This window comes from Varanus komodoensis, unplaced genomic scaffold (assembly GCF_004798865.1).
Source record: "Varanus komodoensis strain SLA01 unplaced genomic scaffold, ASM479886v1 scaffold1, whole genome shotgun sequence".
NCBI lineage: Eukaryota > Metazoa > Chordata > Lepidosauria > Squamata > Varanidae > Varanus > Varanus komodoensis.
The window spans coordinates 123960308-123977242 of NW_025335268.1; the positions used below are offsets into that span (position 1 = coordinate 123960308).

Consider the following 16935-nt stretch of genomic DNA (forward strand, 5'->3'; position numbering starts at 1 on the left):
TGATGAAAAAGTGCCATTTTGCTAAAGGATATTTTTCTAGAATGAGAACTTTAGCAGATTAACCTTCCATCACTTCAGCATCTTTACGGGAAATATTGTTTTTCTGTATGTGATGATACAGTTATCTCATCTGTAATTTTTGAACTTGATTAATCAAATATTCAGGATGATCAGAGATGCAGCTTCATTCTCCAGTCATTCTCAGTTCTAGAAACCATGAGTGAAGTATATGAGACGGACAAAACCAAAGTTCTGTTTCCTGTACACAGTCTTTGAAGCATCCAGTATTGTTTTCGACTGAGAAGCAGTTATGGGCTAGATAGAGGGCTGGCCAAACAACTGTGGCAACGTAGAGCCAACATTTGTTTCATTTGATTTGAGTTATTAAAATATTTCTGTCCTGCTCCCTCTCTGTCCCTTTCAAAAAGGAAAAAAAATCAAGGAGGTTCACAGTACAACGGATATAATAAAAGATAAAAAAAGCACAATGGTTCATTTGCCAGCACCAATGGAAACAATGTAAATAACCAAGCAGAATTTTAGAATAAAGCCCTCGGGGGCAGAAGTCAGCAAAAAACAAATAAAAGATCCCAGAATGTACAGCTTTCACCCAGACAGGATGTTTACTTGAACATTTTTTTCTTTTTCTTTTTTTTGTGCTGGTACCTCGAAAAAAGCAGAAAGGTGGAGAAGAGGAACTGTACACTGACAAGGAGCTATCTGCTAGGATTAAGAGCTTTTCAGGAAAGGACAGGCTGTGGCACTGGATGACAAGACTCTCTTTTTCAGCTTGGCACATGCCCCACTAAGGAAGACAAAGAGGCTTTTGCCATTGTCTCTGTGCCGGTGTCTGAAATTCGAGACCTGGACTTTGCCAACGATGCCAGCTCCATGCTAGCCAGTGTGGTGGAGAAGATGAATGAAGGGTTCCTCAGCCAGAACGATCGGCGGTAAAAAGACCATGCACTTGGAGGATCTGGTGGAAATGCTGGGGAGGGCACTGATGGGGTGTGTTTCTCGCCCCTTGTGATCAGTATAGACGGTCTTATCCATAGGCTTGGAGAACCAATACAAGATGCTCTTTTGCAAGAAAGCAAGTTCTTATTCTGCAGGAGGAATGGCCTGAGAATTTTATATTAATTTGTATAATTTACCTTGGATACCTAATTTGATTTTTCTTGCTGCAGAATTTGAAATGAGCGGGTGTATAATGTGAGTTGCACCGCATTCCGAATTCCAAAAAATTAAGCAAGAAATTAAGGCTATTGATTACCTTTATATTGCTTTGGGTTGCTATGATATACATTTGCATAGGGACCCCAAATGATTCTTGCATGTGTTTTGTTATTGTTCCTGTTTTGCCTCTAACTGTGCTCTCTCTGGCAGGTTTGTGATCCAACTGCTGGAAGATTTGGTGTTTTTCGTCAGTGATGTATCCAACAATGGCCAGAATGTTTTGGATATTGTTATTACCAAGCCCAACAGGGAAAGGCAGAAACTCATGAGAGAGCAGAACATTCTGAAACAGGTGACTGGAACTGAAGTGAAGGATTTTATAGAAAGGACAGGTTGAAGACCAGATAAAAGAAATGGAGAGTTTTGAGTAGTTTTGCAACCAGTGTGCTCTTCTGAGGCTACAATTCTAAACACACTTTTTAGGGATTAAACCTCATTTAACATAGTGAGATTTGTTTCTAAGGAAGCTTTTATAGGAATTTATTGCACATAAATCTCCAACAGTAGAGGATGCGTGTATCCTAGAATGGGTCTCTCCTCACCATTTTTCTTTTTTGTAACAATATTTTATTTGCTAAATAGAATAAATGGCAGACATTGAATAGCCCAGAGTCACAGTCCTGCTAGTTAGAAAGATACCTTTGTAATACATTTGACTGGTAACTTCCTTTCTGTGTTGGGAAGATCTTTGGGATCCTGAAGGCTCCATTCAAGGACAAGGGAGGGGAAGGCCCACTGGTGAGACTGGAAGAGCTCTCTGACCAGAAAAATGCTCCATACCAATACATGTTCCGGCTCTGCTACAGGGTACTGCGGCATTCCCAGGAGGACTATCGCAAGAATCAGGTAGAATTCCATTAAAGATGCACATGGGTCTACAGTCACTATTAGGTTATAAGCCCCTGGGAGGTATTTGGCCAACACCTAGAACTTCAAGGCTGCATTTTGCGGAGGCTGTTAGACAGAATGAGCAATGATCGTTTGGGAAATGAAGAAAGTCACATTACCTTGCTCTCTGGGCTACCACTTCCTCAAATAATCCATGAGCAGTAGTATCCCCCCCCCCACTCCATTTTTGGACAAATTAAGGCCTCTCAAATTCCTATGTTCCCAATTCAGACGTGATGTGCTAACCCAGGCACGATCTCTCCTTCAGGAGCATATCGCCAAGCAGTTTGGCATGATGCAGTCCCAGATTGGCTACGACATACTGGCTGAGGACACCATCACAGCTCTCCTGCACAACAACCGCAAGCTCCTTGAAAAGCACATTACCAAGACTGAGGTGGAGACCTTTGTGAGCTTGGTGCGAAAGAATCGGGAACCCAGGTGGGTGTCACTCCACTGGCAGTGAGGCTGCTGGGCAGCCACTTTTGAGCCATCTCTGTGCCAAAAGTATGAGCTAATAAGCCCCACTAAATAAATCTTAATAAAAGGCTAGGTTGGATTTTGCTTGGCTCATTGGCAGTCCTAGAGTCAGATCAACAAATGCGTATTCCAAAAAACTTCTTTCCTGATGTGTTCCTTTTTACTTTCCATTTTGTGTTGTGGAGTTCTCTACTCTCAGTGCATTGGCTGCAGGATAATGTGCTCCTCTTGTATGCGTCCTAGGTTCTTGGACTATCTTTCGGACTTGTGTGTGTCAAATCATGTAGCCATTCCTGTCACCCAGGAACTGATCTGCAAGTGTGTCCTGGATCCAAAGAATACTGACATCCTTATCCAAACTGAGTGAGTAGCCAGAGAGCTGGTTGTTTGCCTTCGTCTTCTGCTCTGTGCTAAGATGTGATGGGAAGATAGTAATGGGGAAATGATATTGATATATATAATGATTATTAAGAGGTCACCTTCATCCCATATGTTGTTTAAAAATGAGTGCTGTGGAGTCTGCGGTACATCTTTAGACAAGTTTACAAAGGTGTTCTTGAGAGCAGCTCTAGTTTTGTGATAGTGCAAATCTTGTTTCTCATGCAAATCAAACCTGAGTCTGAGATGGCTATCTTGAGTAACATTTCTGAATATTGTGGATGAAAATTCCATGAAGATTGATTCTTTTTCAGTGTTGTTATTTCTCCAGCACAAGCAATACTCAAATGTTGATTTCAGATAAAGCATTTTACTATATTGTCCCTGAAAAGGGAAGTGAGTTCTAAAGGTTAAATCACTAGATGATTTGGTAGGAATAATTGGAAGTAGTAAAAACATTTTGTAGTAAAAACAGGGGGAAGCAAGTTAGAACTCTAGATCAAGATCAGTTACTGAATTAAGAGAAAGATTGGCAGATGGACTGATAGGGAGGCAGTTACTTTGAACTGCCTTAGGGTTATATTATATGGATAAAGTTCATCTTTTTGGAAAGCAGGAAGAAATACTTTTGTTCAATGACCCACTTTGCTTTTCAGGCTGAGGCCTGTGAAGGAGATGTCCCAGACGCATGAATACTTGAGTATTGAATTTTCGGAGGAAGAGGTCTGGTTGACCTGGAGTGACAGAAACAATGATCATCATGAGAAGAGCATCCGTCAGCTAGCCCAAGAAGCCCGAGCAGGCAATGCCCATGACGAGAATGTTCTGAGTTACTATAGGTAACAAGTGGCTTTCATTTTGGTTCCTGTTGTGCTGTGCCCTTGGTTGTGCCATGTCCTTGACCAGTCTTTCTCATGTTTAGCACCCCTGTTGCAAGGAACTGCCTTGGCAAAGTCCTTGTGGCCAGGCCCAGCCTCTTTAATTAATGGTGAATTTCTTCTTCCTCTTTTCCTTCTGCTCTTGCTCATGTATACTCTATCATTCTGTTTTCACCCTTTGCCTCTTTTCCATCTCTGGTTTTGTTCTCCACAGATACCAGCTGAAGTTGTTTGCCCGCATGTGCATGGACCGGCAATACCTGGCCATTAAAGAAATCTCCAAGCAACTGGGGGTGGAACTAATCTTCCTCTGCATGGCAGATGAAATGCTGCCCTTTGACCTCCGGGCCTCCTTCTGCCATCTCATGCTGCATGTGCATGTAGACAGGGATCCACAGGAGAAGGTCATGCCTGTGAAATTTGCACGTTTGTGGACTGAGATTCCTACTGCCATCACTATCAAAGAGTAAGACATATGAAGGGTCTCTCAAACAAATGGGAATGGCGTATACGTGGGGCAATCATAGCACCCTTCTCTCTTACCTTTTCAGTCTTACATTACACATGTAGGAAATTTCCGTCAGTCCAAATCTGGTGTCATAATGCAGCCAGCAAAGTTAATAATTTAGTGTATTCAGAAAGACTAGAAATGCCACCCTTGGATGCATAGCCGGAAGTGTGGCTTCCAGGTCTAGGGAGGTGTTGATACTGCTCTACACAACTCTGGTGTTCCCACAGTTGGAGTACTGCATCCAGTTCTGGGCTCCACATTATAGGAGAGACATAACTAGGTTAGAATCAGTTCAGTGCAGGGTCACAAGAATGGTAGCCGGGGGGGGGGGGGATGTTGACATATGAGGAGAGATTGAGGGAACTGTTTTTTTCAGCCTGGAGAAGAGGAGACTACAAACAGATCTGTTAGTGACTTAAAGGTATGTGGGGATGTCATGTGGAGGAGGGCCATGACCTGTTTTTCCCTGCAGTGGAGGGCAGGATGCTTTCCTGCGGGGCAAAGCTCAAGGGACCAGGCTTCAGGTTGGATACCAGGAAGTATTTCCTGATGGTTAGGACCCCTAGGATATGGAATGGGCTTCCAAGGGAGGTGGTTGAGGCCCCATCAGTGAGGGTGTTCAAGGAAAGATTGGACAACCACATGTTGGGGATTACATGAGTGGAGCCAGCTGGAGCCCGGGGTCAGACTAGATGGCCCAGGAGACCCCTTCTGAGTCGCTTTGTTCCTTTGTTTCTATGTAGTCTGTGCTGAAGATTAGGCATTGCTTTGAGTCATTCAGTGAGTCCCGTTCCTTTGCAGCTATGATGCCAATGTGAATAGCTCAAGGGATGACAAGAAGAACAAATTTGCAAGCACCATGGAGTTTGTGGAAGACTACCTCAACAATGTGGTTAGCGAGGCAGTGCCCTTTGCTAATGAGGAGAAGAACAAACTCACTTTTGAGGTGGGAAACCCGCCTTTGCTGTATCGTAAGAATTTTCATACACGGTTGAGATACGATGTGTGTGCTCATGTGTCAGCTCCTGTAATTGGCAGAGACCAAAATCTACTATTCTTCTATAGGCTTTGCCTGCCCTGGGTGAAAACTCAGATTATATTTTGTGAAGTTTTGGTCTGTCTTAGTTTCCCAACATTTGTTCCTCCCTCTGTAAACTAGCATGCTGAAATAATTGGGTTCTTGCCCAAATTCTAGATGGGTTTTTTTTGCCTCTTGCCAGCTTCTGAATCTTTATTATGACTATACCTCTGTTCATACAACACTAAAGTAATATGATGGTGGAACGAACAGCCAGCCCAGCCCTTTGCAGTGCTCACAGGAGGTTTTCTGTATATAGTCAGCAGTGATAATGTCTCATCCGTGGGAATACACACAGCTTTCTTAAAGTGAGAAACTGAAATATGGCCATCTGTGCTACTGCAAACAGTTTTCAGTGTAGAGCCATCCCTGAAACACCATTTCCCAGATTTTGTCACTATAGATGCAGTTGACTCCAGTTGCCACAGAGTTGCAATAAAAAGCTTGAGCAGGCTAGTGTCAGCTTTGGCCTTTACCAGCTCTGAGGGGCAGAGTCCTGGGAGAGGGCATCGCAGTGACGGAGGCAATGCAGATCAGGGGCAGGAAGCAGCCGAGACCTCTTGCTCTCCAGAATGCAAGCCTAATCCCAAAATTTCTTTTCTAGGAAGTCAGTCAAAACCACATGACTGTGATACCCACTGCTTTTCCAGAGGTTTCTTTGCTGGTCTGATTTGTTGTTTATTTATTTTATTAGGTTTGTGTACTGCATCTTTAATCTGCTCAACAGCAAATGTTTCCTGGGTGGCTTATCCTGTTATTCCCTCATTAGGCCAGATCTAGACTGTGGCTGAATTATAGCCCTAATGGCAAGCCTTATTTCTCTCAAGCAGACCCCATTAAGAATAATGCTCTATCATTGATGTTAGCATTATCCTCACAGGCATTTTGTCTCAGGAATTCAGCTGGATCTCACAAGCCACCTCATATATAAGGCTGGGTTGGGATGGCCTACATTGATTGTGCCTGCTAGGGTTGATGGGAGTTATAGGCCTAGGCACTTGGACATCCACAAATTGTCTGCCTCTAAGAAAAGCAATGGAAAACAATCTGCGATTGAAGATGAATGCAATTTTACCTGCTGAAGCATCTACAAATTCTAGTTGGCCCAGCGTAACTTTTCACCCAAATGGTAGTTTTCATCGTAATTTCTCTTTCCCTAGGTTGTCAGTCTCGCCCACAACCTCATCTACTTTGGCTTCTATAGCTTCAGTGAGCTGTTGCGCCTGACGCGGACGCTTCTTGGTATCATAGACTGTGTCCAGAACCCTCAGCTGATGATGCAGACCATGTACAATGATGATATGACTGGTATGTCCATTCATCCTGAGGATGAATCCTACTGAGCCAAATGCTAATACTGTCACTTGAGTGAGCAATAAGAGGAGGCCACAGTGTTGATCTAACACCTCCTTTTTGAAAGGCATGTGGCCAGACTGCGGTGTGTCACACAGCTATTCCTTCCAACTAAACTACAGAACAGATACTATTACTTGTATGATGATTGTGCAGGGAATGTGTATGTAACACCTGTGAAAACGTCAGAATATCAAAACTCATTTTATACATAATTTAATTTCATTTGTTCTATATTTTTGCAACCTTGATAGTCATGGGCATGTCTCATGAATTATGAGCATGAGCACCATATAATGAGTTGCAATGGGTATTCATACACTGGATAACCATGTAGAGACATAAAGGTTGGATAACTTAGGGAAAGAATTTGAAATGTCAGCAGAAGTTGATAAAGTTCTCTGTGTTCAAAGTCATGAATCAGATAGTTTATCATTTCCAGCTGAAAACTTTGAAATTTGTAAATGTAAAAGTAAACTCATTTGGCTTGAGTATGGGGAGGCCTTTTATCTGAACCCCCAGTGTGATTTTGGAAATTTATCAGATAGCCACTGCAAAATCTCAGTGAGACCAGCAGTAACTTGACTGTGGTTGCTCTTCCAGGGAAAAATGTCCGGAGGTCTATCCATGGTGTTGGTCAGATGATGTCTACTATGGTGCTGAGTAGGAAGCAGTCCATCTTTGGTTCCTCGAATATGAATACTGTTGTTGTTCCTGAGCCAGCAGATAGAGGAAGGAGCATAGAAAATGAAAACATTGTGGTGATGGAAACAAAGCTAAAGATTCTGGAGATTTTGCAGGTTAGAGCCTAACTGTGATTCTGGAGATCTTTTAGTTTGTAACCATGTGACATTGTGACTGTTTCTGAAGAACCTTTTATTGATATGGACTTGGGCATAAGAAGGGGAGGGATGATAAAAGGTGAGAAGGCTGTGGAAATGGGATAGAATGACTGTCTTTCCATACTTTCTGCTCTTCTTCAGTTCATCTTGAATGTACGGCTGGATTACAGGATCTCCTATTTGCTCTCTGTCTTCAAGAAAGAGTTTGTGGAAGTGTACCCCATGCAGGACAGTGGGGCTGATGGAACAGCTCCAGCCTTTGACTCCTCAAGTAACCTCTTGCTTATCCCTTTGTTCTCTTGCTGTTTGAACTGATGTGTGGGATCTGTTCTGACTTCATACCACCTTAATAGTCAGAGAATTCTCTAAAAGCAGATGTGATTTTGATCACTGGATGAAACTTTATGAACTATTATAGTGGTGGGGGACATCTGGAGGCTGGAAATTTATCATAGCCAAGGTCATGCCCCATAATGCCTGGTGACATTCAATCCCTGGACAAAGTGTTGTTGGAGTCTCCCAGCTCAGAGCCTGGCTTTGTCCAGGCCAAGTCCTCTCCACTGGAAAAGGTACAGTGTGGGTGCAGCCATTCCCTGAAGCAGCTGGAATGCTTCAGTTACTTCCTAAGCTGAGTAGGCTTTGCCCATCCTGTGTCCTCCCTAGTGGAGAAAGGTGCAGTGTGGGCCAGTCCCCAGATTTGTGCAGGCATGTTGTCCTCATGAGGAGAGGATGTGAATGGACTCAGCCAGTGTTGGGAGGAACTCTAAGCTCCAGCTAAGTTTCCTTCTGCTTGAAGCCTTAGTGTTCTCTCCAGTCCCAGATTGGAAATGATGGGTGTGTCCTACATGGGGTTGGGTTTGGAAGCTGGAGCCTTTCCCTAGGGAGTCTGGGTAGGCAGGAGATTTCCTATCCCTGATCTATTCTGTCATTACAGGGCCAGTAATAAGGAGAAGTGACCTGATATGATACAGAGAGGAAAAGAGAGTATATATAGTGTCTGAAGTCTAAGACACTTCAGTGGTTCAGATTATTATTTTATGTTCTTTCTTATGTTCAACTGACACCGGATGGTGCTCAGCATTTCTCGCTTCTTATGCATTTCGTTTTCCTCCAGCTGCAGCAATGAATCTAGACCGGATTGGTGAGCAGGCTGAAGCCATGTTTGGGGTTGGGTGAGTTCTTGTTATGTGTGACTCTTCTTTCAGAGCTCTTCCTCACCTTTTCCACAGAACACATGCATGCTTCAAGCCAAAAGTGAACTGATGGGTAGGAATTATGATAAAATCAATAATCTGATGAAAAAAAGATCAAGATTGTTACTGATCAATGCATGAAAAGCAAGGGAAAAGTCAGTCCCTAGTGCTGAAGACTCCGGAGCCAGGTTCTGAATTTGTTCTTTTCACTTTTTTCATTTTGGCTACAGAAAAACAAGCAGCATGTTAGAAGTGGATGATGAAGGAGGACGGATGTTTCTCCGTGTGCTGATCCACTTGACTATGCATGACTACCCCCCACTTGTCTCAGGCTCCCTTCAGCTTCTTTTCAAACATTTCAGCCAGAGGCAGGAAGTTCTACACACCTTTAAGCAGGTAACTCTCTGTGCTGCTTTGGTGGAATAAGAAGTCCTCTCCATCCACCTTCTTTAGATGCCGCCTCAAAATTCTTCCTCAGAGGAACGGGATAGACAGTTGACATGTTGTGCTTGTCTTTGCCTTATTGTTAGGCGTAATTCCTCTCTTTGGACCTCCGCAGAGTAAGAGCTACCAAATGTTACCTTTGCACAGTGTGCTGTTTGGTCCACTGATGCCCCATCAGTGAGCTGCCATTTGCTTCTGATACTTAAGATTAAAAATACATATTCTGTGGGTGGCAGGCACAACACAGTACTTCAGCTGTGAGCCACGCAGTCCTTCCTTTTTCACCCTACTCTAGTTTAGCTGATAGGAGAGCAACAGCTGTTTTTGCTACCTGGTGCCCAGGTGGGAAGAAAGAAAACTGCCCTGGTACCAAGGTGAGAAGCAGCAAAGTAAGAAAGAGCTGGATGTAGTGTGTCATTGCTGAGGAATGTTGTGGACTCTACATATTAATAGTAATATTATTAATGATAATAACTTAGAAAGCACCTCAAAAATTGGGTGCTGCACAATGATGGTGTTAAGAAAAACACATCTTGTCTGAATGTTACCATCTAGGGAAAAAATGCTGCCAGTATACAGCTGTGCTACCATAGTATTTTCTCTTTATTGCATATAGTCTCCCCAGTCCAGCAATGGGCTTTCCCTGCACAATACAGTTCTGTTAAGGATGGGATATGAGACTTTTATCCTTCTCAAACAATTCAAGAGTAGCTCAGATGATTCTCATGGAAGTCCCAACAACCCATTCCAGAGATGCTTCTCCTTGACACTGTAAACTTCGGACAGATGTTAGCCTCCATGCATTCAAATAGTATATGGAAGGGGAACTAGCTGCATGTGTGAAGCTGCTTCTCTCAATATCACTGTCCCCACCGGCTCAGTTCCCACATGTATATCTTATGCATGCTCACCTGAGCATGGAATTTATGTTATTCATGGTATCTTAACCCAGGTCCAGCTACTTATCTCTGCTCAGGATGTTGAGAACTACAAAGTGATCAAGTCAGAGCTGGACAAACTGCGCATGATGGTGGAGAAGTCAGAGCTCTGGGTGGAAAAAAAGGGCAGCTCCAAAGGGGAAGATGGGCAAGAAGGAGAGAAGAAGGAGAAAAAAGAGGTAAGGCCTTAGCAACTACAGGGCAGCTAGCATGAAATACTTCTGGATTGCTGGTTCATAGCCTGGATGATCTTCTTGAACTGAGGATCATTCCATCCAATATGTGACATTAAAACTGGGTATGTCACTGAAACACAACAGGAAGCCAGACTGGTATCTCTGAGTAAAGAAGGGTAACAAAGGCGAGTTTGGAAGGGAAATCTCTGGCCCACTGCTGGCTTGGCCTATCAGGCTGGCCCATCTATGCTGAGCCTGCAGTTTTCTTCTTCAGGACAAGCGAGAAGAAAGATCCCCATGATGTAGTCCATCTGGGAGGGCGAGTCATATGCTAAGGAGAATTCTCCTTAAAGGGAATCCGTGATTGGAGATAACAGTGGGGATTTCCTTAGCATCCTGCTCGGTGTCCCACTTGGGAGGGCAAGTGGCACACATTCCCCACATCCTCCCCAAATGGGGCAGGTGGTGCTGGGTGGAGAAGTGGCCTTCCTCTGGGTACCAAAGCTGGGCTGTCTTGGCTGGGTGCAGGCCTTGTTGCACATCTGGTGGAGGGGTGCTTTTCCATCTAGCATCTGGCTCAGGTGGAGGAAAGCCTGCACACAGTGAAACAGCCTCCCTCACCGAGGTACCAGCATCCCTTGACTGGGGTGGCCTGGCCTGCCCAGTGTCCTGTGTCTGGAGGAGAGGCAGTGGGCTAGTGAAGCCAGTTCCTGACTAAAGCACCGGCTGGAGAAGTTGGTTAAGTCACGGCTTTTGCTAGAGGCCAAACAGAGTGGCCATCAGGCCTGTAGAGGACCAGGCTGGGGTAATTGGGCCTATCAGTCAACTTTGGTTCTCCCTCCCTTTCCTAAGGAGTAAGAAAAACTGCAGTGGGTGGGGATGGAAAATGAAATAATATAACTTGAAAGCACACACAAATATCTACTGAATATTGCTACACGATGTACAAATATAGCAAAAAAATTGAACTGCAAAAGCCCTGCTGAGAAATAACAGTGGTCTTATATGTTTAAAAATAGCTTCAGAAATGGAGCATTATTTTGCCTCAGTAATAACAGGACATCATTTCTGGAACAGAGTCCATTCCTTTTTGTATATATTGGACCTTGGATATTTCTCAATGGGGCTTTTGGAGTTGGTTCTTTTCTGTTTCTACTATATTAGTAAGCATTTTACTAATATATAGGTTACTAAATATACTATAATGACTAAGCAAGCTATATTATTTGCAGAATGTATTGGCATGTTAATATGTTGCCAAACATGTTTGTTGCATTCATAAGTTACTCTTGTTTAGGTCTACTCTTAAAGGCAGGGGTGTGACTGAAAGAAGTAGCGTGTGAATTGGCTCTGAGGTTGAAGTGAAAGGTGCAAGTCCCTAACACAGCTAGTTGCTGTAGGGAATGACTTGTAGGCCTTTGTAAGAATTTGCTCTGCAGGCTTAACTCTGTAGAGAGTCCAGTTAGGTGACATTTTGGCTCGGATCCCTGTTTCAGGAGACTTTTAAAGATCTGAGAAATTCCCTGGAGGCTCAAAAGGAGCGCTTAAGTCCAAGGTACTCACCATGATCAAGTTAGACTTAGTTTATTTATTGCATCATATCAGGGTATGTTCCTAAAACAGCCTTCCGCACAGCCTAGGGCCCTCCAGCTCTTTCAAGTACAACTCCTAACATGCTTCTTGGCTAAGTTGGCTGGGACTGTTGTGAGTTGAGGATCAAAGCATCTGGAAAGTATCTGGTTGAGGAAGGGTGCCCTAACAGATTTGTTTGGAATTAGAAACTTCTTTAGTTTTTGCCTGCTATAATGATACAGTAGGATTAGTGGAAAGTAAACCAGGGTGAGTTTCCTCTCCTTCAGCTTATGCTAACTAATTTATCTCTTCCTGCCCACCAGCGTACCACAGATGAGGATCCTGGGACCCCTGGAGAGAAAAGCAGTGAGAACTACCAGCTGGTTAAAGGGGTAAGCTTGGGGGAAGGGAGGGTAAAGATTGAATCAGTCCATCAATCAATCAGTCAATCAATCGCATACGCTAAGCTGGGCCATCTCAGGCACGAGACTTCCTGGCACCCCGCAGTGCTGCAGTGGCAGGGGTATAAGGGGCATCTCAATTTCTTCTCCAAAGCTGGAGTAAGGTAGCTAAATGCACTCTCCCTCTCATTAATTCATTTTCTGTTGGGTTGGGCTTTTCCCTTGTTTTCCTCAAGATTCTAGAGCGGCTAAATAAAATGTGTGGTGTTGGTGAGCAGATGAGAAAGAAGCAGCAGCGCTTGCTGAAGAATATGGATGCCCACAAAGTGATGCTGGACCTGCTGCAGATCCCCTACGAGAAGGTGGGAAGAGGGAGGTGGACAAACAGGAGCTGTGTTGGGCTAGCAGAATGTGATTGTGACTTGAATTCTCATGGGATAATAGATTCATAACTGCTTGGGATTATCTAGTGCAACCTTCTCACTCCCCACCCAAAAAACAGAATGTCATGGACACCAAGCTTTCCTTTGGGTGTCTGTTTCCCTTTCCAAAGATGAAGATTCTGCCATCAGTCTATTGCTGGGTCCATTCCACTTGATGTAGTTGAAATCTACTCGGTCTTCCTTTGCTTTTCTGTCAAAAGACGGTACACTTTCGCTTTCAAGAACAGAGGAAGCATGTTCTCAAAAAGTCATGTAAAACATCTTTTCTGCTTGGTCATATGACTTCATGCAAGATCTGCTATATAGAAGTATAGTGGTGCAGAATGGTAATTGTAACTGTTTATACAAAGGGGAGATAGTTTCCATCTTACCTGTGTGATAGGTCTGTATGTACAGTAGTGTGTGTGTTGGTGGGTGGGGTAGGCCAGGATCTTTTGTATCAGGAATTTATTTATGTTGTTCCAATGCAGGGTGACACCAAGATGATGGAGATTCTGAGATTAACCCACCAGTTCCTGCAGAAATTCTGTGCTGGCAACCAAGAAAACCAGGCCCTCTTGCATAAGCATCTCAACTTGTTCCTCACCCCTGGGGTAAGAGTGTGGGGACAAGTGAGAGAAAGTGGGAAATGTAAGAAACATTGTCCATAGATAATGTGAGAGATGGATTCTAGAAGATCACCTGTTGCTGTATAGAGTATAGAATCTGTAATAGAAGTTACAGTTCCATTGTCCTACTGGAGAACTAGGCCAAAGTGGGCCAGCCATGGTGAGCCTTATTGCTCTGGAAGTAGATCAGGGTGTGCATGAACACACTGGACTGTACCCCATATCTGAGAACCACAAATCTGTCTGTTGTAACTGCCATCGCACCAGCACATCTGCACTCCACCATTGGCAACAGCTGCCACCACTGTTGCGACACTCCGACACCCTGCAGGGTGGTGGCTGGAGGTGCCTCTTATACTGACCTCACTGGTCTCCAGAAAGCTCACTTTCTTGCTCTGAGGAGCAAAAGGCAGAGGCGGCCAGGGTGTGTGGCTGTGCTCCACTACCATTTTGCTGTGATGGCAGCAAATACTGGGGCTTTTTGCATGGTGCGACAGACCTCCATGAGTGGTTTAACACACCGTGAAGCTACAGTATATGCAGGGCATGTGCTGCCATTTGGAATATGCAATCCTGCTTGCGACTTGTTGTGCCGTGTGAACCTGGGCTGTGTAGGTTATGCAAGAGCTAAACAACCCTTGAAGCCAGCTGTGCAGCGTGGCTCCTGCAGTCACTGCAGTTCATCATGCGTTACATAGCCCATGACCAGCTGTGCTGCGTTGTGTGTGTCACTGTGTAAAGTTTAACCCATGCACTCTCCAGAGCCATGTGCAGTGTGATGGCCATGGATATATGAATTGCCCAGTGGCAAAAGCATTTTTAAAGGATAAGCAGGAGGCGGGGAGAAGAGGAAGACCTGGCAGGCAATAAAGTCCAGCAGTCTACTTCAGGTGTGCAGTGTCTTGTACCAGCCTTGAGGATGGATCATCAAGGACCTTGGGCCAGAGACTTTCAGTTTAACCCATTTCACAAGTTTTTGTGTGAAACCAGTAGGATAGCTCTTACATGCTCATAAAATCCTTGAATGGAGAATAGAATTGTATTTATTTTACTAAATTTCATCCCCCACCCACTTTTGCCCAAGAAGCTCAAGATGATATAGATGGTTTTCTATCTTCTATTTTATCCTTCCATCAACCTTGTGCAGTAGGCTAGACTGAGATATTGACTGGCCCAAGATCACTTAGTGGGCTTAGTGAGAATTTGAACCTGGGCTTCCCCAGTTTTAGTCCAGCAGTAAATAGATAGAAGAATGACAAAGACAGGAAGTATCCCAATAATCCACTGGAAAAAGCTAGGTTCAAAACTCCTTATATTAATGAGAGTCCATACTCTATCTCCCCTTATCTCCACACACACACACACACACACACACACGCGCGCGCGCGCGCGCACGAGATTCACATCAGCTGTGCCTCCAGAGATCTTACCCTGAGCCTTGCCTCTTCTTATTCTTGCCAGCTGCTGGAGGCAGAGACGATGCAGCACATCTTTCTGAACAACTATCAGCTGTGCTCAGAGATCAGCGAGACGGTGCTGCAGCATTTCATCCACTGCCTGGCCACACACGGGCGCCACGTGCAGTACCTCGACTTCCTTCACACCATCATCAAGGCTGAGGGAAAGTACATCAAGAAGTGCCAGGACATGATCATGACTGAGGTGAGCTTCCACCTCTCCATCAGGTGGAGGGTGGGGAAACTCTGGGAAGACGGGGGGAGAGGAGGAAAAGATCAAGGTGCAGGGTAACAGTGGAGCCAAAGGGATGCCCTCCTTCAGTTGCAGGTCACAGCAGGGGAAAGCTGGCAGACTTGAGTGTCAGCTTACACCTGGCTCTGAGAAACTAGAGGATGAAGATTTGCTGAGCATTCTGGCAGTACTTTGTTCAGTATCCGCAGGGAAAGGGACAAACAGCAACATCCTGAAAGAGAAATCTGGGTGTCTCTGCTTGGGTCATTGGAGGAACTTGCATTGCCTGTGGCATAATGTAGTTGCAGACTCCTAAAAGGAGACACTAGGGTTGGGAATACATATGTGTGAATCTGTTTTGGGCAGAAAATCTACCAGATTCCCTGGTTTTGGCTTTCACTGTGGCTTTGCAGTGGCCCAGGGTTCAAGTTCCTGGTGAAGGCACCCAGGGTTCATGGGGCACTTGCCAGAAATTGAGCCCCACTTGCTGCACAAGCTGTGCTGTTCTTCCATTCCTGTTGCTTCTGCCGGCAGCAGCCAGCGAGGAAGAAAGTTGGCTGCTGGGAATGGTGGCTGGAGAAGGGTGCCAGATGTGCAATGGTGCGGGGGGAGGGGTGTTGTCTGTAAGTGTTTGCGGACTTCCTCTGGCTCAGCTTGCTTTGGAGGACCAGGCCAAGCATGAGAGCAAGCCAGCAGATTCTGAAGGAGTGGATCCCAAATGGTTTGGGATGCACCCTTTTGGCACCTGTCCCTCTAGCACCTGCAGATCCTCACCTAGGAAATGCTACACCCCATCTTTGAGATTGGCATGCCTGTTGCCCATCCCTTTAATTTTGACATGCTGTAATGAAACAGTGTGAAAGCTCGGCATAGATACCGGTGTGGTGCAAGGAGCAGGGTTGTGGCCAGTCTTTGAGGAGTTTTGCCACCAGTGCCTGGTTCTGGTATCTCATGATGGCTTCTGGAAGTGCTGGAAGTTCAGGATCAGATTTTAGTTAGGAGAAAAGCATACCCTGCAACAGATAGGTCTCCAGAAGTTTTGGGACCAGTTCACAGAACTCTTGACCCTGACCATGCTGGCATAGTCTTCTGGAAGTTGATGTCCAGATCATCTGGACATTTACCTCCTGCCCATCTGAGAAGGACTTCGCTGTGATGCATCTGAACAAGTCTAGGAGCCATCACACTATCAGCTACTGCTAAGATCATCTCAGTCATAGCATGGACAGGGGCTTTGGTTCACATTGTCAAGCACATTTTTGAAAAGAAAAAAGACAAAAAGAATAGCCCAAAGCACACGTGCTTGTTGTGTACTTTTTAGTTCTCCTATGGCCTGCCCAAAAAAGGAGTTGGGTGGACTGGGAGAGAGCCAGGAAGTCATTTTTCCTTAGATAGGTTTGGCAGTCTTGCCCATTTGGAGCCATCTGACCTAGACCTCCTGTCCTTTTTCTGTAGCTGACGAACGCTGGGGATGACGTGGTGGTGTTCTACAACGATAAGGCCTCCCTAGCCAACATGTTGGAGATGATGACAGCAGCCCACGATGGGATAGAAGAGCATAGCCCTCTCATGTACCACATCTCTCTGGTGGATCTGCTGGCGGCCTGTGCGGAAGGCAAAAACGTGTACACGGAGATCAAGTGCACGTCTCTGCTTCCACTGGAGGATGTGGTGCGAGTGGTTACTCATGAAGACTGCATCACGGAGGTAACAGAGGGACGTAGGCAGCCGTCACAGACAGAGGCTGAGGCCCCGTGGCTGTTGTAGCATTCTGAGTTGTTGGGCTTGTGTGCGGAGAGCAAGTTCTGCACGGGTGTGTTCCAAATA

General features: G+C 45.0%; 1 protein-coding gene across 2 annotated transcripts in view; it reads left to right on the top strand.

Moving 5' to 3' along the window:
• Positions 1–16935, top strand: part of ITPR3 (inositol 1,4,5-trisphosphate receptor type 3) — a 111142-nt gene that overhangs the window by 62648 nt on the left and 31559 nt on the right. For both annotated transcript variants that reach the window (XR_006416089.1, XM_044444242.1), the window contains exons 13-31: positions 790–950; positions 1387–1528; positions 1921–2082; positions 2393–2565; positions 2848–2967; positions 3639–3821; positions 4075–4326; positions 5173–5317; positions 6610–6757; positions 7406–7602; positions 7786–7915; positions 8759–8816; positions 9068–9233; positions 10234–10398; positions 12291–12359; positions 12605–12730; positions 13282–13404; positions 14881–15081; positions 16564–16815. Coding sequence is in view for 1 of the 2 variants with exons in the window: in XM_044444242.1 (XP_044300177.1) it covers positions 790–950; positions 1387–1528; positions 1921–2082; positions 2393–2565; positions 2848–2967; positions 3639–3821; positions 4075–4326; positions 5173–5317; positions 6610–6757; positions 7406–7602; positions 7786–7915; positions 8759–8816; positions 9068–9233; positions 10234–10398; positions 12291–12359; positions 12605–12730; positions 13282–13404; positions 14881–15081; positions 16564–16815 (2973 nt within the window). In the remaining variant the exon portion in view is untranslated. The remainder of the gene's footprint in view (positions 1–789; positions 951–1386; positions 1529–1920; positions 2083–2392; positions 2566–2847; positions 2968–3638; positions 3822–4074; positions 4327–5172; positions 5318–6609; positions 6758–7405; positions 7603–7785; positions 7916–8758; positions 8817–9067; positions 9234–10233; positions 10399–12290; positions 12360–12604; positions 12731–13281; positions 13405–14880; positions 15082–16563; positions 16816–16935) is intronic.